The following is a 17134-nucleotide window of genomic DNA, read 5'->3' as shown; positions in this document are numbered from 1 at the left end:
CTCACTGGAAAGCTGCCGTGGCAACTGGAACCTCCTTGTAGCGCCGGCGCTGGGGCTCAGGCTGGCAGCTTTCCGTTAATTGCCAGGAGGCTTGCGCGGAGCTCCGTCTTGGGCACCTCGGGCAGAGCGAGCCTGGACTGCTTTCTGCTTTCCATGTCTGGTGCGTGTATGCTCGCTCTCAAAGTAAATAAACTTTTTTTAAAAATAGGGAAAAAATAATAAACTAGACTAGCATCTTGGATTTCCAGAGAAAGATTTTTTGCAAATTTCAAGTGTTTTCAAGGACTTCTTCCTTTTTTAATTCATTAATTTCCTTCTTTTGGTTTATTTGTAGTTTTTTTCCTAAATTCTTTTCATTGGCAAACTTGCAGTTAGAGGGGGATTCTGGGAAATATAACATCTCTGCAGCACAGTACAGATTAGATTCTAGAAGAGGAGTGAGAGTAGGTGCAGGTGATGACAGTGCAGCTCTGTATATATACACCCCATTTCCAACTCAGGGGTCCTTCCTGGCTCTACCCATCGTGAATTCCAAATAAAGACACTTAAAATGTCATGTTTCTGTTGGACGTGATTCAGCTTATGTCTCTCACATTACCTCAGATATCCTCACCCTCTTCAATACACAAGACTCGAATTCTGTCATTACAGCCACCCTAGAGCTCTGTCCATGTCTCTGTCTGCACAGACACAATCTCTCTTTGATATTCTGTAGGCTAAATCCTGAAGTACAGGGTTAACTGCAATTGTCAACATGTACTACATACTAACATAATGAGAGAAGGGGATACGGATAAAAAAATTGATCTCTGTGTAGAGGTTTAATTACTGTATAGTCTTTGTTTCTGTAACTAGTCTTGCAACTCTGGTAGGCACTTAGAGCTTCCTTGTATCACTCACTCTAGTTTTTACCTCAGATGTTACCTTGGCTGATTTTACTTGTTGGCCGGACGAGACAGCCATTAACGATTCCTCTTGTAACACACTTGATGTAGTTTCTCCTCTGACTATTTGTCCATGGACACAGCAGTGCCAAGAGACCCCCTGGAGAAGCTTCTGACTTCCAGGCATCTTCCTCTGCCCTTACGGTGTAGGAGCAAGTGTTTTCCATTGATAAATTCGGTCATATCAGTACACAGGACAGCTTCTTCCTTTGTGCATTGACTCTGCGCTGTGATGAGCCCTGGGTATCCATGTGGCAGTTTCAGCTTCCAGTTCAATGGGACCCTGGTTCTGTCTCTTGGTAAAGGAATTCTTTCAGGGGGAACTAAATTGGCATAGTCCAAAGTTGTAGGATGGAAGGAAAACTTTTGTTATTGGCTCATTGAAATAGCAGTTATTCTAGTTTTCATCATTGGTTCTCCAACCAGTGTCTATTAACTGTGGGAGAATTCATCTCACAAAGTGTAGTATTGGGTTCAGGTGTTCTGCGTCCTTCACCTCTAACCATTCAGAGTGTCACCCATCTGCTACTGTGACTGAGGTTTCAATGCAGTGATCCACAGTTGTCTCAATCCCGCGGCTTTAAGGATTGGCATCCTTATGCGGTAAGATAAGTGACTTCCATGGGCTGTAGGCCTTGGCTACAAATGTTTCCCTGTAAAACGGAATTCGTTGTTCAGAAGCAGTTCTACTAGAATATTACAGCAGTGAATAAGTCTTTTTGTATGTTCAGATATATTGTGGGCACGAATGGTAATTCTGATTGGAGAATAATAAACTGTTCTGGTGAAGACGGATTACCATCCTTTATATGACAGAAGTGATCAGTGTAATCAGCCTGCCATCAGGTGGCTGGGTGGTGTCCCACATGAGCACTTCTGTATCGCGGGCTCACCACTCGTTACTAGATGGGTGGAAATCCCTGCTGCTGAGCCCGTATGTAACCCCGCTTCCTGCCTCTGTGGAGAGTTGCCTGTGAACCTTCTGAATAGGACTGATTGATACAGAATGTTCACCTTGCCCATCTGAGAATTAAGAGGTTCCTCACAGTGGGACATAATATACTCAGAACTTACAAGTGCTCATACTTAGGTGTCCTGCACATTTAAGACTTGGATCTATTTCTTTTCCAGAAATCTTGCCACCAGATTTCAATCTAGTTTCTCCCATGTCCCTCACTATGCAGCTGAGCCTTTGACCAGTCCCCATGAATCACTATAACTCTAGACCCCTGACCATTTCTCCTCCTAAGTAACTTCAGTACGCTGCCTGACATACTGCCACTGGGAACGTTCCCTTCACTACTGCTCTTGAGAGCCACTCCTCAGCGGGGCTGCGTACCTCCAATCATGTCAGTATATTTTGCAGAATCATGATGAACCCAGGCCTGCCAATTTTTTTCGCTCATAGTGAATGTCAGAGTGGTGATGAAGAGGAAGGAGGCAGTGTGGCAGGAGAAGGCACCTTGGGAATCTGAGCCCGCATTTCGTTGGGGCTCAGGTATGCCACATCTGTCCTGTGATAGAAGATTGCTGTGTATACCCAGCCTTATGGTGTGATGGCTCAGACAGTTTTCACTTTATGATGGGCAGCCCAGGTCACACAGTAGCTTGGGGGACCATGGTCAATCTTCCAAAGTCTACAGACCCAGTGTAGCAAGCCACAGTTACCTTACAACGGGAAAATGGTTATGCGCTTCAGAATTCTCCACTTCAGAGTCTCCACTGTGATTCTCCTCTGGGACTTGCCAAAGGCTCTATCCTGTATTCATTTCTGCTTCAGACACGTCAGGCATCTTCTGAGAAATCCCGCTCAAGGGACAGAGCAACGTGCATGTCGCTCTGGGCCTTTTGCAGAACAGGGAGCCTCACAAGCTGTTTCATAAACGAGTCAGTGGCACACCCAGATGTACTATATTATCTTGCCTCCAAAATTCAGAGATGCTTCCCCAGTGGCAGCGTGTCCCTTCACCATAGAGGGGATATATCATGTGATCAGACCACCAGACACTTAGAAATGACGCCGTGCCGACGAGCAGCTGGAGTTTGATGGGCTTGATTGCCCCTCCACTGGCATGCCCGTGTCCGGCCCTGGGAGCTCAGCTACTTGTGGCTTCCTACTCCCCTGACCCAAGGAGCATAAATGTTGTGGACGTATTGTATTGGTGTGACCTTTTTCTTTTTTCTTTCTCCCCACCTCTCGGATTAGTGTGATATCTTGAGGAATCGCGAGAAGACTGGTATCCCTGCCAACCTGGTTTTAACAGAGGACTAGAGAATTGGTGTAACCCAGAGACGATAAGACATTGGAAGTGTATTGCTGTTACCGTAGGTGAAATCTGACGGACTCTGGGTTGAGTCTGTGTACTGCGGTTGACGCACTGGACTCCGGGACTCCAGCTTACCACTTGTTTTTGTAAACAGAGCTATGCTGGAATACACAGATACCCACCCCGTTACCTGTTTGTTGCCTGTGGTTGCTTTTGGCATAGTTGAGTAGGCATGACAGATCATCTGGCTAAAATGTTTACTCGTCCTTTTACAGTGAGTGTGTCAGCTCTGCTATATACTTAGAGCTATGAAGGGAGGGGAGAAATCACGGAGTCCGTAGCCCCATGTCTGGTGGTAGTGGCCTTGTTGATTAACCACAGCAGAGAAGTCAGATGTGAAATAATTTGTTTTCTTGGAGTTGGTACCTGATTAAATATATGGGAATCCATTGTTTTTGTATATTTTCTACAGGACACATACTTAAGTTGAATAACAATGTGATAGAAATTTCCCTTATATCATGTGAAGTGAGGCAGTTCTAGAGATTTTACTTGGCTTTGACCATAATAGTTCTCCATTCCATAAGTAAGGGAGCCAACAGGAAATCTCCAACAGCTGCCTTTATGTCTGTTCCACCAAAAATTCTGGATGTAAGGATGTATCACTTACCTCTGGTAAGGGACCCACTGAGTCCAAACACCATTTGTCATCTGGCTCTCCTGGTGGACCACCGTGACATTGGAGCCCCCTCAGAGCCAGTATTCATTACTCCTTCAAAAGTTGGTTACTTAGAGTACACACTCAGCCTGAGAAGTGGGCACAGGTCCCTATACTTAAGACTATAAAAGAGACCGTATTATAAAATGTTGGCATTGTACTTTGTGACTGACTCAGGTCTTGGGATTGGGTGAGGGGTGGTGATTCTCTTTATTTAAATTAGCTCTCTGAGCAATTGATACTGAGTTTTTAAAAAACAGGTTTTTAAAAAAATTTTTAATAATCATTTGTCATCCCATTGTGTTATAGCCCTGGGGACAGCCAGCGCCAAAGAGTTTTTGCAGGGCAGACCTTCTAATTGCCGCCCTGGCATTGCTGCCTGTGACAGCACCACATGGTGTCTCTGGTTAAGTGCCCCTAATTGGCCTCCACCACTGCAGAGTCTTGTCATTCCCATTAAGTTCATTGATTTTCCGTGGCTTCCTCTCCTTCTGCCTTCCCTGTCCAGCAGAGCACCACTACAGAGCTTTTCCAAGTCGAATTTCCTAAAGCTTTGGTGAAGGGTGTATTCTGTGAACCCTCCCCGGGTATAAATAATAAGCCTCTTCCACTGTGCTTGTTACCATCATTCTTTGGATATCCTCCTCAAGACGGAATTTGTTCCTTAAAAACCATTTTCTAAAATGAAAACTAGTGAGAAGAGCGCCACTGTCGTTGTATGTTCACAGACCTCTTTAATGTTTGGCTTGATGGAGTCTCCTGTTTCTGCGTCCAATCTGTTGCAATGTCTTCTGATCGATGGATGATCAAGATTCAGCCTTTCACTTACATGTAACTGGAAAAGAGGAATCTTTCAATACCTTTTTCTGATACTTTGTGGATATTTCTTTGATACTAAATAAAAACCCAACAAACAATGGTTTCTTAAACATTAGTTTCAGTGTGGGATATGAAACTGTCAACTGGATTGTTTTCCTACTGTTATATGCTAATATCTGTCGAGTTCTCTGTCTTAAACTTTGAGTGGATAATGTATTCATGCATGATTTTGTAGCACAACGAATTGGTCGTTTGAAAAACACTGGCTCACTGAGTTAAACAGGTCTTGTAAATACGGACATATTGTATCGACAGAAAAATCAGACGTTAACATACCTGCCAATTTTATGAAAAAGATCTTAGGTACTGAGAAGCTCTCAAACTCATAGTGGCAGGTGCGGGTTTTCTAGGATTTGGGGGTTTTTTGTTTGGTTTTGTTTTAAGTAATCTCTTTGTTTAGCATGGGGCTTGAACTCATGATCCTGAGATTAAGAGTTACATCTTCTACCAACAGAGCCAGGCAAGTGCCCCAAGTTTTCTAAAATTTTAATTTGTTTTTAAAGAATCACATTTTACCATAGGTAACCAAGTCCGTCAATTGTTCATTGATAACACGCTCATGTTGGTCCTTTTTGAAAAAATGTCTGTTGAAAAACTCAAATAACCAAAGATCGTTATTTTTCAAATAGAAATAGTATAGCATGAGAAAAGCAGGTAATTCAGCACACCGCCAGAACGATTACACAGGTACTTTTCTGTGAGACGGACACAGAAAGTACTTCCAGAAGTGGCAGTGGTGCTGTATATGTGCTCATGTTGTCTCACTGAACACTGAACAGCACATGCTTGGTGGCCAGGATGCAATAATACAATTTTTACCACATTATGGATATTCCAAAATACACCTGCCTTTTTCTTTTCACTTTGAGTGCCTTGGTATAAAGGAAACGACGACTAAAGGTACGGGTTGGCAAGATTGCCTTTATGTTAAGGTGTCCGCGATCTTACCATCTGCAGATGTCAACAAAATATAAGAGACTGATCATTTTAGTATTATTGTGGAAATAGTTACAATCTTACTAACCCCTTGAAAGTGTTCTAGTCAACCCAACGTTCTGTGGATCGCACTTCGTGAACCGTTGATACGGGGATGGGCTGGTAAACTGTGTAAATGGCAGCATTGTAAACCTTTGACAAGGTTTCCATCCGTGCTACTCACCTAGCAAGAGAGAAGTGAGACCATGTAAATGAATGGGTGTGGGTGCGGCTATGCCCCGGGAGAACTTCAGTCACACAAACAGGCCTACCCACTGGCGCCTGCCTGCCTGTAGTCTAGAATAGCTTGCTGTGGCCTTGCCTTTTCTGGTAAATGTTGGCCATTAGGTCTGGGTTTCAGGAAGCAGTCCAGCCAATTGTTAACATTGAATGCAAAGTCTGATGATTGTACCCATCCAGATAATTTTGGCCTAAGTTATCATAATGTTTACCTTTCTTGTTCAAACTCTTTTTGGATGTATTCCCGTACATATTTCCTATATTGCTACCAAAATAAAAGGAAAACTTTGCAGTTGCGATTCCTCCGTGGTTAGGTTTTCAACTCCCCTGGGATCTGCAGATTGGAAAATAGAGTTGGGTCTGGAAGTAATTAACAATTAGGGGAGCTGGTTGAGAAGGACCAACTTGTGGAGATGGGACCCTCAGGCGAGGTGACACTAATCTGTGGGCAGAGGCCGCTGCTGGCAGAGAAGACTGGGTGGGATTTGGGGGGGACACTGTGGCGTCTCCAGAGCCTTTAGCCGCCTGGCCCAGGCAGCTCTGGGTTTCTGTGGTCATGCCTGATCTCCGAGAGTTCCATTTTCCATGGGCAGTGAGGTCATGAGTGCCTTCAGATCGAAGCAGATCAGAGAATCCATTCCAGATTCCTGTCTTTATGCTTTTCCCTCCCAAGGATCGTATTTGTATCTGTTAGAATTGAGTTTAGAGAACAGAATCTCTTAAATACTCCAGGATTAAAGGGTTTAATATTAAAATGAGAACTTCTGTGAATTTGGGGATGGGGTAAGAGGGTTGCTGCCAAAAACCTGGAAATCTGTAGGTTCAAAGCCGTCAGAAGCACCAAAGGTGGGTGGCTAATCAGGGAATTGCTACAGGGTCACCATGGCTCAGTCGGTTAAGCATCGGACTCTTGATCTTGGTTCTGGGATGGAGCTCCACATCGACTCTGCACTGACTGCACAGAGTCTGCTAGGTCTTCTCTTTTCCTCTCAAAACTAAATAAACAAGCATTGTTTTAAAAAGGAAAGGAAATGGCTACAGTTACTGGGAGACTTATATACCAGTTGTCTAGTGGGACACCAGTGCAGGTATTTCACGTGGAAGCCCATTAGGGACCTTACGTAGCCCACATATCTAGCCGTAGCCACCTCTAGAGATTGACAGACTCTCTTGTCTATCATTGGCAAACTTGAACTCAGAACTTCCTGGGAAGGGTTTCTCGACAGTGTCCTTCTAGGCTTCTCGGTCAACACAGAAGAAACACTTGAAAAAAATAAGGAAGGGCTTTTGGGTGACTCAGTCTGGAAAAGCACCCGCCTCTCAATATAGGCGCAGGTCAGGATCTCATGGTCTGTGAGATTGATCGTCATGTTGGGCTCTGTGCTAACAGCACAGAGCCTGCTTGGGATTCTCTCCCTGCCTCTCCCCTGCTCGCTTATTGGCTCTCTCTTTCCCTCTCCCTCTCCCTTCCCCTCCCTGGCCCTCCATCCCTCACAAAATCAATAAACTTAGAAAAGAAAGGAAACTTGAGAAGAAATGATGCTGAGATGAGGATGCCGTCCAATGCGCCTCCTCGCTCTCCACCACTTGGTTGGCCGCACGTGGGCCAGAAGCGGCGTGGAGAGAGCCAGTGCGTGGGAGAAGCGTCCGCAGGGTCTAGGCATGTTCACAGAGCCTGTGAACCCCTGGAGCCCCCACCAGCCCACAAGGACCAGGCAGGCTGTTAGAGCAGTGTGCACGGGATACACATAGCCAGAGCCATGAAGAAATACAAACGGCTGATATGTAAATAGCTTGTCAGGCTACGTGGTATTAAGGAAATGCAAAATCAAGATACATCTTTTCCTTGGGAAAAATCAATAGCTTACATTATTTTTAAGGGGAAAAGCCTTTCTCATACACCTATGTACACAGAGTGCAAAGAGTGTGTGTTTTGTGTGTGTGTGTGTGTGGTGTGTTTGCATATGTTGGCAAACTTCCCTACTGCACCGTTCAGAGCCATTCCTCCAGGGAGTCGTCAGTCTAGAACTGAGTACAGGAGGTACGTTTCTGTTTTATCATTTTAATCTCCTTTTAACAAAAAAAAAAGTTTAAAAAGCTCAGGATAAACAATAATAGTTTACTGGCCCCAAATCTAATATACTTACTAATAGGAGATAATTCAAGCATCATGACAGTCTAGTATGTATTCACTGCACGTTTTTTTATATATTTAAATTTTAGTTAATACACAGTGCAGTATTGGTTTCGGAAGTAGAATTCAGCGATTCTCGTCACTCCCATGCAACACCCAGTGCTCATCCCACGTGTCCTTAGTACCCATCACCCATCTGGCCAAACTCCCCATCCCCCACTCCCCCATCAACTCAGTTTGTTCTCTCTCATTTAGAGTCACCCCCAACCTCCTATGTGTTCATTTGTTATGTTTCTTAAATTTTACATATGAGTGAAATTACATGGTATTTGTCTTTGATTGACATAATTCACCTAGCATAATACATTTTAGCTTCATCCACTTCACTGCAAATGGCAAGATTTCATTCTTTTTGATGACTAAAATGCCATTGTGTGGAGTATACACCTACACACACACACCCCCCACATCTTTTTTATTCATCAGTCAATGGACAGGGTTCTGTCCATTTTTTGGCTATTGTTGATAATGCTGCTATACATATTGGGATGCATGTGCCCCTTCATCTGTATTTTCGGATCCTTTGGGTAAATACTTGATAGTGCAATTGCTGGATCCTATGGTAGTTCTGTTTTCAGTTTTTTGAGGAACCTCCACACTGCTCTTCAGAGTGGCCATACCAGTTTACATTCCCACCAGCAGTGCAAGAGGGTTCCCTTTCTCCACATCCTTGCCCACACCTATTGTTTCTTGTGTTAATTTTAGCCATTCTGGCAGGTGTGAGGTGGTATCAGAATCATCATGGTTTTGATTTGTATTTCTCGTGATGATGACTGATGTTGAGCATCTTTTCATGTGTCTTGTTAGCCACTTGGATGTCTTCTTTGGAAAAGTGTGTACTCATGTCTTCTGTTCATTTCCTTTTTTAATGTTTGTTTATTTTTGAGAGAGAGAGACAGCATGAGCAGGGGAGGGTTAGAGAGGGAGACACAGAGTCTGAAACAGGCTCCAGGCTCTGAGCTATGAGCACAGAGCCCGACACAGGGCTCGAACTCACAAACCGTGAGATCATGCCCTGAGCCGAAGTTGGATACTTGACCGACTGAGCCACCCAGACGCCCCCTCTTCTGTTCATTTCTTAACTGGGTTATTTGTTTCTGGATGTTGAGTTTGATAAGTTCTTTATAGATTTTGGATACTAACCCTTTATCAGACAAGTTATTTGCAAACATCCCATTCTGTCACTTGCCGCATAGTTTTATTGGTTGCTTCCTTCACTGTGCAGACACTTTGTAACTTAATGAAGTCCCAGTAGTTCATGTTTGCTTTTGTCTAGTAAGAAGTTGCTCTGATCAAGGTCAAAGAGGTTGCTTACCTGTGTTCTCTAAGATTTTGATGGTTTCCTGTCTCACATTTAGGTCTTTTCATCCATTTTGAATTGATTTTTGTGTCTGGGGTAAGTAAATGGCCCACTTTCATCCTTATGCATGTTGCAGTCCAGTTTCCCCTGTACCAGTTTTTGAGGAGACTTTTTTCCATTGGATATTCTTTCCTGCTTTGTCAGAAGATCAGTTGACCTTTTAGTTGTGGGTCCATTTCTGGGTTTTCTGTTCTGTTCCGTTGATCTAATATGTCTGTTTTTGTGCCAGGGCCATATCGTCTTGATGACAACAGCTTTGTAATAGAGCTTGAAATCCAGAATTGTGATGCCTCCAGTTTTGTTTTTCTTTTTCAGGATTGCTTTGGCTGTTGTGGGTCTTTGGTGATTCCATACAGATTTTAGGATTGTTGGATCTAGCTCTGTGAAGAGTGCTGGTGGTATTTTGATAGGGATTGCATGACATGTATAGATTGGTTTGAGTAATACAGTCATTTTAACAATATTTGTTTAATCCATGAACATGGAATGCTTTCCCATTTCTTTGTATCCTCTGTAGTTTCTTCTATAAGCGTTCTATAGTGTTCAGACTATGCATCTTTAACCTCTTTAGTTTATTCTTTGCTATCTTAGAGTTTTTGGTGCAATTGTAAATGGGATTGATTCCTTGATTTCTTTTTCTACTGCTCAATTATTGGTACATATAAATGCAACAGACTTCTGCATGTTGATTTTATATCCTGCAACTTTGCTGAATACTTGTATTTGCTCTAGCGATTTTATTGGTGTAAACTTTCAGGTTTTCTACATAGAATATTGTGTATCTTCAAATAGTGGAAGTTTGACTTCTTCCTTGCTGATTTACATTCCCTTTCTTTTTGTTGTCTCATTGCTGAGGCTAAGAATTCTATACTCTGTTAAATAGTAATGGTGAGAGTGGGCATCCACGTCTTGTTCCTGACCTTAGGGAAAGGCTCTCAGCTTTTCCCCAATGAGGATGTACCTGTGGGTCTTTCATATATGGCCTTTATGATGTTCAGGTATATTCCTTCTATTCCTGCTTTGTTGAGGGTTTTTATCAAGAATGGATGCTGTATTTTGTCAAATGCTCTTTCTGCATTTTTTCTATTACTGTGATATAATTACATTGAGTTGCAAACATTGAACCAGCCCTGCACCCCAGAAATGAATCCCACTTGATCATGGTGAATAATTCTTTTAATTTACTGTATAATTCATTTTCTGCTATCTCGTTGAGATTTTTTTGCATCCAGGTTCATCAGGGATATTGGTCTGTAATTCTCCTTTATACAAGTGGGGTTTTTGCCTGGTTTTGGAATCAAGGTAATGCTGGCTTCATAGAATGAGTTTGGAAGCGTTCCTTACATTTCTGTGTTTTGGAACAGTTAGAGAATAGGTATTAACTTTTTTCTTTTTTTTAAATTTTTAATGTTTGTTTATTTTTTTGAGAGAGAGACAGAGACAGTGCACAAGCTGAGGAGGGGCAGAGAGAGGGGGAGACACAGAATCTGAAGCGGGCTCCAGGCTCTGAGCTGTCAGTACAGAGCCTGAAGTGGATTGAACCCACGAACTAGGAGATCATGACCCGAACCAAAGTCGGACCCTTAACCAACTAAGCCACCCAGGCGCCCCTTAGCTCTTCTTTAAATGTCTGGTAGAATTCCTCTGGGAAGCCATCTGGCCCAGGATTTTTGTTTGTTGGGAGATTTTTGATTACTGATTCAGATTCTTTGCTGGTTATGAGTCTGTTCAAACTTTTCTGTTGTTTCCTATTTCAGTTTTGGTAGTTTCTAGGAATTTGTCTATTTCTTCTAGATTGTTCAGTTTGTTGGCATATAATTTTCCATAGTATTCTCTCATAATTGTTTGTATTTCTGTGGTGTGGGTTGTGATCTCTCCTCTTTCATTTGTGATTTTTTTCTATTTGGGTCATTCCTCTCTTTTGGTAAGTCTGGCTGGAGGCTCATCAGAGACCCGCTCTTCGTTTTTTTGATCTGTTCCATTGATTTGTTGTTGTTGTTGTTGTTGTTTGTTTCTCTATCCTTAATTTCTGCTCTAATCTTTATTTCCCTTCTTTTGCTGGCTTCAGGCTTTATTTGTTATTCCTTTTCTAGCTCCAGTAGATGTAAGTTAGTTTGTATAGTTGGGACCTTTCTTGCCTCTTGAGAGAGGCCTGAATTGCAATACCCTTTCACCTTATGACTGCTTTAGCTGCATCCCAAAGGGTTTGGACTGTTGTGTTTTCATTTTCATTTGCTTCTATTTTTTTTCTTAAATTTCTGCTTTAGTTTCCTGGTTAACTCATTCATTCTTTAGTAAGATTTTCTTTTTCTTTTTTTTTTTTTTAATGTTTTTTTGAGAAAGAGAGAAAGAGACAGAACAAGCAAGGGAGAGGCAGAGAGAGAGGAAGACAGAATCGGAAGCAGGCTCCAGGCTCTGAGCTGTCAGCACAGAGCCCTACGCAGAGCTCAAACCAAAGAGCAGTGAGATCATGACCTGAACTGAAGTCAGAGGCTTAACCAGCTGAGCCACCCAGGTGCCCCTTTAGTACGATGTTCTTTAACCTCCATGTATTCGAGGGCTTTCCAAATTTTTGATTGTGGTTGACTTCACGTTTCATCACGTTGTGATCTGAAAATATGTATAGTATGATCTCGGTTTTTTTTTTTTTTTTAACCTGTTGAGAGACAATTTATGTTCCCAGTGTGTGATCTGTTCTGTTCCATGTGCACTGGAAAAGAATGTGTGTTCTGCTGCTTTAGGGTGAAGTGTTCTGAGGGGCACCTGGGTGGCTCTGTCAGTTAAGCGTCCAACTTCAGCTCAGGTCATGATCTCGCGGTTTGTGAATTCAAGCCCCACTCAGGCTCCAACCTGGCAGTGTGGAGCCTGCTTGGGATTCGCTCTCCCTCTCTCCCCTCCCCCCCCACTCGCATGTGCACTCTCTCTCTCTCTCTCTCAAAATAAGTTAATAAAAAAAATACTTAGAAAAAAAGGATGAAATGTTCTGCATATATCTGTTAAGTCCATCCAGTCCAGTGTGTCATTCAAAGCCATTGTTTCTTTCTTGATATTCTACTTAAATGATCTGTCAGTTGCTGTAAGTGGAGTGTTAAAGCCTTCCACAATTATTGTATTATTATCATTGAGTTTATGTTTGTACTAATTGATTTATATATTTGGGTGGCTCCAAATGGGGAACATAAATACTTACAGTGTTTAGATATTCTTGATGGATACACCTGTAATGATTATATAAAGCCCTTCTTCATCACTTGTTGCAGTCTGTGTGTTAAAATATAGTTTATTTGACAGTGGTATGACTACTCAGACTTCCTTTTGACACTTATTAGCATGAGAGATGGTTCTCTCTCCATCCCCTCCCTTTCAGTCTGCAGGTCTCTTAGGTCTAAAATGAGGGTCTTATAGGCAGCATATAGATGGATCTTGTTTTTTTTTTTAATCCATTCTAATACCCTATGTCTTTTGATTGGTGCATGTAGTCCATTTACATTGAGAGTAATTATTGAAAGATACGGATGTAGTGCCGTTGTGTTACTTGTAGAGTCAGTGTTTCTGGTGATGTTCTCTGGTCCTTTCTAGTCTTTGTTGCTTTTGGTCTTTTTGTTTTGTTTCTGTCTTTTCTCCGCTCAAGGAGTCTCCCTTAAAATCTCTTGCAGGGCTGGTTTGGTGGTCATGAACTCCTTTAGCTTTTGTTTGGGAAATTCTTTAAATCTCCTTCTATTCTGAATGACAGCCTTGCTGGAGTAACGAATTCTTGGCTGCATATTTTTCCCAGTCAGCACATTGACCGTTTCCTGATGCTCCCTTCTGGTCTGCCCACTTTCACTGAACAGATCTGCTGCTAACCTTATGTGTCTACCCTTGTAGGTTAAGGGCCTTTTGCTCAGAATTATTCTTTCAATTCTGTATTTTGTATTTTGCACCTTTCACTACAATATGTTACGGTGTTGACCTGTTGTCGATTTTGAGGGTCGTTCTCTGTGCATCTTGAACTTGAGTCCCCACGGTAAGGAAGCTTGCAGCTAAAATTCGTTCAAATATTCTTCTGCCCCTTATTCCCAGTCTTCTTTGAGGACTTGTATGATACAGATAATCTTTTCGTTTTATGGAGTCACTCAGTTCTCTAAATCTCCCTTCGTGATCTAATAGTTCTTTTCCTTCTTTTTTCCAGCCTCATTATTTTCCATAATTTTACTATATTACCTATTCTTCCCTTTGCTTCTTCAGGCCTCATTGTGACTGTATCCAGGCAGTTTTGTATGTCAGTTACAGCATTTTTTATGTCAGCCTGACTAGTCGTTAGGTCTTTGATCTCTGCAGCAGGGCTTTCTCTGGTGTCTTCTATGGTTTTTTCAAGGCCAGCCGCTGGTCTTACGACCACTCTTCTAAATCCTTGTTCAGATAAGTTGCTTATATCTGTTTTGCACAAGTCTCCAGTTTTGATTTCTTCTCCACCTTTTGCGGGAGAATTCCTCCACCTGGTCATTTTGACTGCGTTTCTGTCTTCGGTGCGTTTTGAAAGTTTGTTATGTTTTCTGAACCTTAGAGGGCTGCTGTGTTAACAAGAGGTCGTACCCTGCCCAGGGCCTGGCCCTTCAGGAAGTGTGCGCTGCGTGCACGCTGCTGTTGAGGTGTGGCTGCTCTCTCACACTGGTGAGTCCTCTGCAGAGCTCCTCTGTGCTTGTAGTGGAGAGTGTTTGGACTTTTAAGTAGGCTTGTTTTTTGATTTGTTTGTGAAAATAAGCCTGGAAAAAAAAGTGGGGGAAAAGCCCGATCCCAAATAAAGAGAAAAGGAAAAAGAACAACAACAACAAAAAAAAGTGAAAAAACTGGAAGCCAGATTCCAAAGAAAAAAGAAAGGAAAAAGAAAAAAAAAATCCTGATCCAAAAAAAAAAAAAAAGAAAGAAAGAAAGAAAGAAAAAGAAAAGAGGAAAACAAACCAACAAATAAACTATGAGCCTGATCCCAAAAGAAAAAAAGAAGGAAAGAAAACAACAACCCAACAACCCTGAAAGCTAGTGCTGTTTCCAGCGGGGCTGCAGGTGTCATTTTGAAGCACTGGGTTTTCAGTGTACTTGGTGCATGCGGGGTGTCCTGTGTGTTTGTTCAGTGCCCTTGGTGTACGCGGGGTGCCATGTGCCGGTCTCATGCAGGAGGGGCCCCTCTGCATTGGCCACACTCAGTCCTGCCAGGCAACATGCAGTCACCGGGCACAGGGGGGTGGGGTTGGCCTGTGCGGGATTGATGTAAGTGGTCCGGCCCGCCATGATGGGCTGCTGCTGCTTTCTGAAGTCCTGCAGTGTGGTTGCCGGAGCACCCCTGCCCCACCCCAGTCTCTTGTCCCAGATGGGGCACATCTCACAGCTCTCTCTGTTCAGGCCTCCCTGCAGAAGAGTGAGGGCAGTTAGCCTGCCCTGCTGCACGTTGTCTTAGGCACACAGCCCGGATTCAGCACTCAGATCTTAAAGGACCTGGCACCATGTGGCCGTGCTCCCCCTCCACCTTCCTCCAGAGTAGAGCCTCTCCACGCTGTGTCCGATGTCTGTTGTCCCAGAAAAGCAGTCCCACGCCTGCACAGTGCGCGGAATCTGTGGTGTGGCACCTCTGAAAGCAGCAGTGAAGTTGGATGCCCTCTGGGTGCACCTCCCTCCCCCACCAGTGGAAAGCGCTCTGGGTGCACCTCTGCCCCCCGCCAGTGGAAAGCCTCTAGCTGGCCCCTGTAGGGCCTTTTGCCCTTGGGGAGGTGATATGCTGTCTTCCAAAAGTACTCCAGGAAGGGGACTGTTCCCTCCCAGTGCGCCCTGGAGTCCAGGGCCAGCTCCCTCCTCCCCGGGCCCCAGCCCTGCTCTGAAGAGAGTCGAGCACTTCCAGAACTCCTTTCTCATGCTGAAACCATCTCTCCTTTATGCTTTGTTACTGTGTTCCAGTACTCTGCCCAGTATCCTCACAACAGTCTTCTGCAGTCCTAAATTTCTACTTTATCCTCCTCTCTCTAGATAAAATTCTTTTGATGACTTCACACGGTACTTGTGATAAAATCCACAGTGTTTGGGCCCCTTGGGTGGCGCAGTTGGTTGGGTGTCCAACTTCAGCTCAGGTCATGATCTCACATTTCATGAGTTTGAGCCACACATTGGGCTCTGTGCTCAGTGAGGAGACCACTTCAGATCCTCTCTCTCCCCTTCCCCAATTCCCCCCCCCCAAAATAAACATTTAAAAATAAATAGGGGTGCCTGGGTGGCTCAGTCAGTTAAGTGTCTGACCTGGGCTCAGGTTATGATCTCGCGGTTTGTGGGTTTGAGCCCCACGTCGGGCTCTGTGCTGGCAGCTCGGAGCCTGGAGCTGGCTTTGGATTCTGTATCTCCCTCTCTCTGCCCCTCCTCTGCTCACGCACTGTCTGTCTCTGTCTCAAAAACAATTTGCCTTATAAATAAATAAATAATTAAATAAGACATTAGACAAACACTGTTGTAGAGGAACTAATATGTAAACTCTATCCATACCTAATTTTAATCCTTAACACTTGTATGTTGAGTCTGCATTAATATTCTAGCTCTTCAGTAATCCTTTGTTTTGCATAGCCTGTATGGTTTCTGTCTATGCTATGGTTTTTACCTTCCATACCCCTTTCTCCTCCAGCCCTAAAGGAAAACTTTGAAAGCAAGTCTTTTACCTTATGCTTTTTTACTATATTATGGATGAAGTATTTCCCCAGTTGAAGCCTTTCTGTAAACCAAGAAATGTCAGACTTTGATAAAAATATTATGTCTCTAACTTTGTATCTCATGTTTGGTCATTTAAAACCATCCCTTAAGAGGGGCGGGTGCCTGGGTGGCTCAGTCGGTTAAGCGTCCCACTTTGGTTCAGGTCATGATTTCATGGTTCGTGGTTCGAGCCCACGTTGGGCTCTGTGCTGACAGTTCAGAGCCTGGAGCCTGCTTTGGATTCTGTGTCTCCCTCTCTCTCTGACCCTACCCTGCTCACACTGTCTCTCTCTCTCAGAAATAAATAAAACGTTAAAAAAATAAAACCATCCCTTAAGAGAAAATGGGCAGCAAGTTTATATGAATTACCAGAGTTTAGCAGGAAGTTTGGAATGAATCACAGTGAAGAATTTTTGTATGATTATCAATTGCTGTAGTGTTAATAGCATGATAATTTTATAGATTATGAAGTTATATCACAGATAAATAAGATAAATCAGAGCAAACAATTTCAGTATCCACATTGATTGTAAAATGCCTTCTCATTCCAAAAACATTAAAATGTCATTTGAAATTGTGTAAATGTACACAAAAAGCAATGAGTTGATTTCGTCACTAAAATAGTGTGGGAATATTTGCTAAGACTGCAGCCTTTTTCCTGTGGTTTAACATACATGTAACTCAGTGGGATTAATTATCTACTTTGTGGGCAAATTTTTTTGATGTAAAAATGTATTAGATTGAAAACAGACAAAATTCACTTCTGCGTCAGAAGTTACAATGCTTAGTAACTAGTGTTTGTGGTTTGTCAGCAGCCCTTTAGGGGTTAGCTGACTTTGAGGGAAGGGGATA

The 17134-nt window shown here is 43.1% G+C and overlaps 1 protein-coding gene across 4 annotated transcripts in view; it reads left to right on the top strand.

Moving 5' to 3' along the window:
* RB1CC1 (RB1 inducible coiled-coil 1) overlaps positions 1-17134 on the top strand; it is a 69635-nt gene that overhangs the window by 34193 nt on the left and 18308 nt on the right. The window contains exon 17 of one of the 4 annotated variants that reach the window (XM_077757110.1): positions 3151-6296. The exons of the other annotated variants lie outside the window; for them this stretch is intronic. Coding sequence (XP_077613236.1) covers positions 3151-3163 — 13 coding nt within the window. The 3' untranslated portion in view covers positions 3164-6296. Of the gene's footprint in view, positions 1-3150; positions 6297-17134 lie in introns of those variants that run through there. 4 annotated transcript variants of the gene reach the window in all.

The sequence above is a fragment of the Crocuta crocuta genome, unplaced genomic scaffold (genome assembly GCF_008692635.1).
Source record: "Crocuta crocuta isolate KB4526 unplaced genomic scaffold, BGI_CrCroc_1.0 scaffold465, whole genome shotgun sequence".
NCBI classification, from domain to species: Eukaryota; Metazoa; Chordata; class Mammalia; order Carnivora; family Hyaenidae; genus Crocuta; species Crocuta crocuta.
This window is presented reverse-complemented; position numbering and strand designations above follow the sequence as displayed.